General features: G+C 33.1%; 1 protein-coding gene across 4 annotated transcripts in view; it reads right to left on the bottom strand.

Moving 5' to 3' along the window:
* Window positions 1-2,031: 2,031 nt before the first annotated feature.
* Window positions 2,032-6,000, bottom strand: part of CALCRL (calcitonin receptor like receptor) — a 100,329-nt gene continuing 96,360 nt past the window's right edge. For all 4 annotated transcript variants that reach the window (XM_077883519.1, XM_077883520.1, XM_077883518.1 and 1 more), the window contains one exon: window positions 2,032-5,089. In XM_077883519.1, the coding sequence (XP_077739645.1) occupies window positions 4,874-5,089 (216 nt within the window). In that variant the 3' untranslated portion in view covers window positions 2,032-4,873. The remainder of the gene's footprint in view (window positions 5,090-6,000) is intronic.

The raw sequence follows: 6,000 nt of genomic DNA, 5'->3' as shown, positions 1-6,000 counted from the left end.
GCAAAGTGAAAAAGCAAAAATATTTTATGAAACCTCTTAAAATAAAATTACATCATAAAAATATTTGAGTTTTCAGGAAGCCAGAGAAATGCCTTCTTACTGGGGTCGAAAGAAACGAATGCGGATGGAATTTAGAAACAACAGGCTATCCAGCCAACTTTGTTATAAATGTAGGCTGAATGGTGTTCCTTGGGGTTTAGGTGCCCCTACGTTGTCCCTGAGTGCGGTTTGCATCCCTGAATCTATTAAATCAGTGAAATTATATGCATAATCTTCTCTGCTTATACTAGTAACTTGAAACAGACAATTGGCTTGCCCACTCCTTTCCCAGGCGAAAATTAATGAGGAGGATGGCTGTTTTTCTACAGACTCCTGTACTTACCAGATGATCATTTCAACGCATTTTCCCTTTTAAAGCCACAATGGCAACCATACCAGTCATGTGACTTGCTAATAAGCCCATTTCTTACACCTGGTATTCCAGGGATGGCATGTTTTTGAAGAAGAAAAGATGAGAAAGGAAAAGAATTACTGATTTTCTGGTGACAATGTCATCTCGCTCCCTATCCGGATTATCATTTTTGGCTCTGTCTCCAGCAAACTATTTAAGAGCGTAGTCTACACACTTCTCCCCATTCTCTCTGACCTTTCTTCATGTGCTAGTAAAACTGTTTTTAACTGTTAGGCTACAAAATATGGCAAGGCATATCTCCTATCTACCCCTGCCCCTTGTTTAGAGCTTTCATAACTATTTATGAAATTGAGAATCATCACGTCTGTTTTCAAAATAATTATCTACCATTATTTTTATTTGGGTCATATGTACTTTACAATTTATCGAGGGGCAGATTGACATCTTTATGGAGATCTTCCTTTTCAAGAACATTGGGTGTCTTTCCATGATCTGATTGATTGTTGTGATTGTTCATAGTGTTGAAACATATTTCACTCATTTCTTATTTAATTTGTTCCTATATATTTTACCTTTTCTTGATGCTGCTACAAATTTGCTCCTTTTTACCCCAGTGCACCTTCTACCTGGTGGTTTTATCTACATATGGGAAATACTGACCTGTGTACATTTACTGTGTGGGTTGCTACATTTCTGAATCCCCCCACTGCTTAGACGAGCATTTCAGGTGCGTCCATGTCTATCATTTCTTTATGTATTTATTATACTTATTGCATGTGCCTCATATTGTTCTCTCATTGAATGGGCAAGATATAGGTTAGAGTCATTAAAGTGTCCTTTCTAGTGCTCTCTTGTATGTCCTTGAGGGTTATCTTTACCTTTCATTATTTTGAACTATTTTACAGATACATTAGTTGTAGAAAACTGATCATGAGATACATTATTCTTGATCATAGAAATAAACATTAGTTATTCAGTAGACTGCAACTGATTATTGCCCTAAGAAGGGAGCGTTTCTTTATAAATTCATTTCAGCATTTCGTATATTCTATATGTGTGATATTTTGAATTCTTCCATGAATAGTTGTGACATCTTATCCCCTCGTTAATGAACTAAACAAAATCCTTGACGTGGTTTCATCTTATGTTTGTGAGTCATGATTATGTTCTCTTTTAAAAATTGTCTTTAAATAGTTTCTTTCCTTCTTTTTCTTTCTGCTATTCAATACAAAACTACACAATGGAATATATTGGAGAGAGGAGAGAAATCCCTGTACATTTTCCTATTTCTGGGCATCCTTTCCCTTCTTTCATCCAAGGAAGGAATTTGAATATATTGCAGTTTGTGTGGAGTATTGTAGCTTGAAACACTAATTCATAATATTTTTTCATATCCCTAATTTTTAAAAAAAACAGTTTAAGAGGTGTTTTTCTGGTTTACTGGAGATTTTAAAGAGAGTAAAAGAGATATAGTCATTGATTTTAAGTAGCATTCCACTGACCACTGTAAAGAATTAGGTTTGTAAATTATTCGGGTTTCGGTATACATAAGTGAAAATCAAGTTTAACTCATACCTTTAATATTTTCATATGATCAGAAAATAGAGATAAACATTAAGTCGACATAACATGATTTATTTTAATTGATCAGAATATCTTGTTTATGACTTACAGATAAAAGAAATGGTGGTTTCTATTAGCAGATTAAAACCCAAAGAAATTAAAATAAGTTCACATTTTAAAAAATTATTAAGCAGTAATTACAGCACTATGCCTACCACTAATTCTATGTACACTGGATTACACTTGAGCAAACACCAAGTTCCAGAATGGATATTTTACAAATAAGTGCACTGGAAGATAACTTTAGAAAATTAAAAAAAGGACAGATTAGAATTTTTTTTAATTAAAATGTGACTTTCACAAGTACTTACAGAAAAATAGATCTATATTTTGAAAGTTAGAAATTCCCCTAATTAGTCTTTAGATACCAAAAAAGTTTCCTCTTAAAAAGTATTGATTTTATCTTTTCTTCGTAAGACATAAAGGAGATCTTAATTAGCACTTCTGCTTTAGAGAAGTCTTATATTTAAAAATATTACTCGTAAAAAAATATGGGTATAAAACTAACACTGAGTAATTATTGGATGCTTTCACCTGAAGACTGCAATAGATAATTCTCGGTCAGAAAGGAAATCTGCTCTGAACTTAATATGATAAAATCACAATAAAAAAATACTGGAAAATTACAGTATTTAGAAATAGAATGCCCATGGAGAATTTGAAATTTTCTACTGTAACTTATGGTTGAGACTTGACAGTTTGTCTGGAAGAATGTGGAAATATGTGCACCTTATCAAGCGAAGGATTTGAATCTGTGTCTTTGAATAATAAGCTACAAAATGAGTTTATTTAAAGGAATTTTTGTATAATTTGGACAGTAGTAAGTAGAGAACAGCCTGCATTCCTTCTTAAGACAGTTTGCTATAAAATCCATAAATCTGACACTGACAGCAAAATCTTTGCATGTACACAGATAAATTGTAAAACTATCGACATTAGTTAATTCTCACTAATTTAGATAATTTTCCTGGACAATTTCAAATGACTTCTGAACTCACGCTCTATTGACAGCTTAAGAAAGAAACTATGATTACCAAGTCATTAGTTTAATCCATTTTAAGCAAATTAACACACATACACAAACATAAAGTGATTTCTAATCAAATTGACTTTTACTAATTAAAGGGATTTTTGTTTTTCAGAAATTTGAGTGGAAAATAACATTAGGGAAACTGAATCCTATTTAAATGTCACTTTAATTCATTAGCAAGGCTTGCTTTCATCTTAATTAGTCCTTAAATGTTCTGATAACAATTCTTCTTCACTGATATATTCAAGTCTTTCACTGATTTTTAGTATTGTGTAGTATGGTAGCTCTAGTAAAGTATTGGGGAATATATATATATTTTTTCTAGGTCTTTTTTTTAAAAAAATAATCTGGAATATTTCCAAAGCCATATATATTTATACAGTAAGAGAAAAGTAATATTTTAATGGTATAAAAACCATAAGAGTGGCAGATTGGCATTTATTACTTAGGAATCCTTTAAAGCTTCTAGATTAGAATGCAAGTTCATCGTCAAAATAAAAGAAATATATCAAGCATATCTATTATTAAGTTATGAAAGAGTCACCTAAGCTAATGTAATAAAACAATGGCCTTGAGTTTTTTTTTTAATAAATATTTTATATCTTATCATAGATATTTCCATTTTCTTGGTTCTCAAACAAACTTCTGATGCTGGCATCTGGTTGTCTTTAAAATATTTACCAAATATAGAATTCCAGACTCTATTTTATTATAAAATCAGCCCAGACACAGTATCAGATATTAACAAGCATACATTGTTACATTATGCATTTGTTCTTTTAAAAACTTACCTAGATTGTATGTATTTGATTTGAGACTATAAAATAGAACAACAGAGTATTTACAAGCTTATTTTCACAACAATTTTTTTTTTTACAAATTTCCAAGAAAGTAAGAAATCCTTCACTGATTTCCTTCATGTAAAATAATTGCTAGGTTGTCTACACAGTAGAAATGGAAGGGGCAACACTTCTATTTACAGGTACAGGGAAACTGACTCCCTTCCACTTGTGTAGTAAGATAGGAAAGTAGCTGAGAAGGTGTTTGTAACATCAACTAACACGTCTCCATAACGATACCAAAGTAGGATTGCATGTCCTACATCCTATTCATCTAATCTAAAAAAAACAGATACGAACTGGATATAACTGTGAAATATCAGCCAATGAGTAGCCAATAGCAGTTCCGCTCAATCGCTTTTCTTGGAGACAAAAGGGTAAGTCAACAGAAATGGTTACTTCTTTATCAAGTCCATTGGAAAGTGTCACTAGAAAAAGGGCTAGAATACTTGCTGTGTTAAAAAAAAAAAAACTGCACCAATGAATATGGGAGAAAGATTTTAAAAACGCACAAATGAAAAGTTAATTTTTCCTCTGAGTCCGTAGGCCTTAGCTAGCTCTCTAGTCAACAAGAGTAGAATCGCGCCCACGGTGTGTATGAACTTTTAGTCTTATTTGTCTGTGAATTCATGCAGTGTTGTACTAGAGCTGACACATACCAGCCTGTATGAGTTGACTGTGCTCGTATTTTCCCCATTTCACATTAGGTAAAGTCAAATTGGTAGCCTGAAATCAGCCATGGTGGGAATATACCATAGAAACTGGAAAATATTACAGATCAGGATTTTTTTTTCCCCCAAAGAGCTAGATGTTCAACATTTGACAACACACTACTGAATCGATGTGCGGGTTTTCTTTGTGGCATTCAAGAAATTCATTTAATGTTGAAGTCTTCTGGTTGTAAAGTCATGGATCCAAGTCCTTTAATTAGGAGTGGCACAAAATAGTTAAGCAGTAGTCCCTCGATTATCAATCATATAGCTTTTCTGGCTTTAACACAACATTTTCAATATCATGGATGCTTTTTCCATTTAAGTGTTCGCTAGGACAGTCATGACTATAACCTGTACCATCACTGATTGTTGACACTGTGTAAGATGCACTACGAAGAGCATCTGAATGGGAAAAGCTGTTTCCAAATTGGATTTTATATTGATTCCAATTTCTTTTCAGAATTGCTTGAACCTGTCAATCAAAAAGAAACAAACGACAAGAGCAATCCATTATCTGAAATAAAGATGCTGTATTTAAAAGTACAATAAAATAACTTAGGTAAAACTTAAAAAAAATAAAACCTCAAAGCATTGATGTTAATTAGTGAATAATATTGCTTTATTTTCTTAATTAAAAAAATTAAATTGGGAACATTAGGAAATTTATATTTAGGAAATTCACTGCATTACTCTTATTTTTAGATGCCATTAATATATTTTTTTAAGATTTTATTGTTTTATTCATGAGAGAGACAGAGAGAGGGAGAGAGAGGCAGAGACACAGGCAGAGGGAGAAGCAGGCTCCATGCAGGGAGCCCGACATGGGACTTGATTCCGGGACCCCAGAATCATGCCCTGGGCCAAAGGAGGTGCTCAACCGCTGAGCCACCCAGGCTGCCCCCATTAATATTTTCAATGCTTTATCTTTGAAGCTTTAATAATGCATATGAATGTATTATTGTCAAGTAAGTAGTTAATCTAGACCCCCATTTGCAAGCTTGCATGTGTAACAGTTTTATATCAGTATCTTAATAATAGAATAAGAATATAATTGAGTATAAAAGAAGAGACAAAAGATATAAAAAGAAGTTAGGGATACAGGGAATATAAATCATCATCATCATTAACAGCAGCAACTACTTTTTATTGAGTGATTTTCATGTGCCAAGTATTGTGCTACCTTTTGAAAGAATGATCAGGGATTTTGTCCTCCTGAAGCTTATTACCCAAAAGGAAGAAAGTGTGAACAGGCAATTACAAATGGGATAAGCCTGTGAAAACGTGCAGGAATGTCACCGCTCCACTTTTTTGTGTTTGGATTCCCCTCTGACGGGATGACTCTGATACTTAATGACTCCCTTCTCTAGGAGTAGAGATTGGGAC

Source organism: Canis aureus, chromosome 34 (genome assembly GCF_053574225.1).
Source record: "Canis aureus isolate CA01 chromosome 34, VMU_Caureus_v.1.0, whole genome shotgun sequence".
NCBI classification, from domain to species: domain Eukaryota; kingdom Metazoa; phylum Chordata; class Mammalia; order Carnivora; family Canidae; genus Canis; species Canis aureus.
The sequence above is the reverse complement of the archived record's forward strand: the minus strand, read 5'-3'. Positions and strand labels throughout refer to the sequence as shown.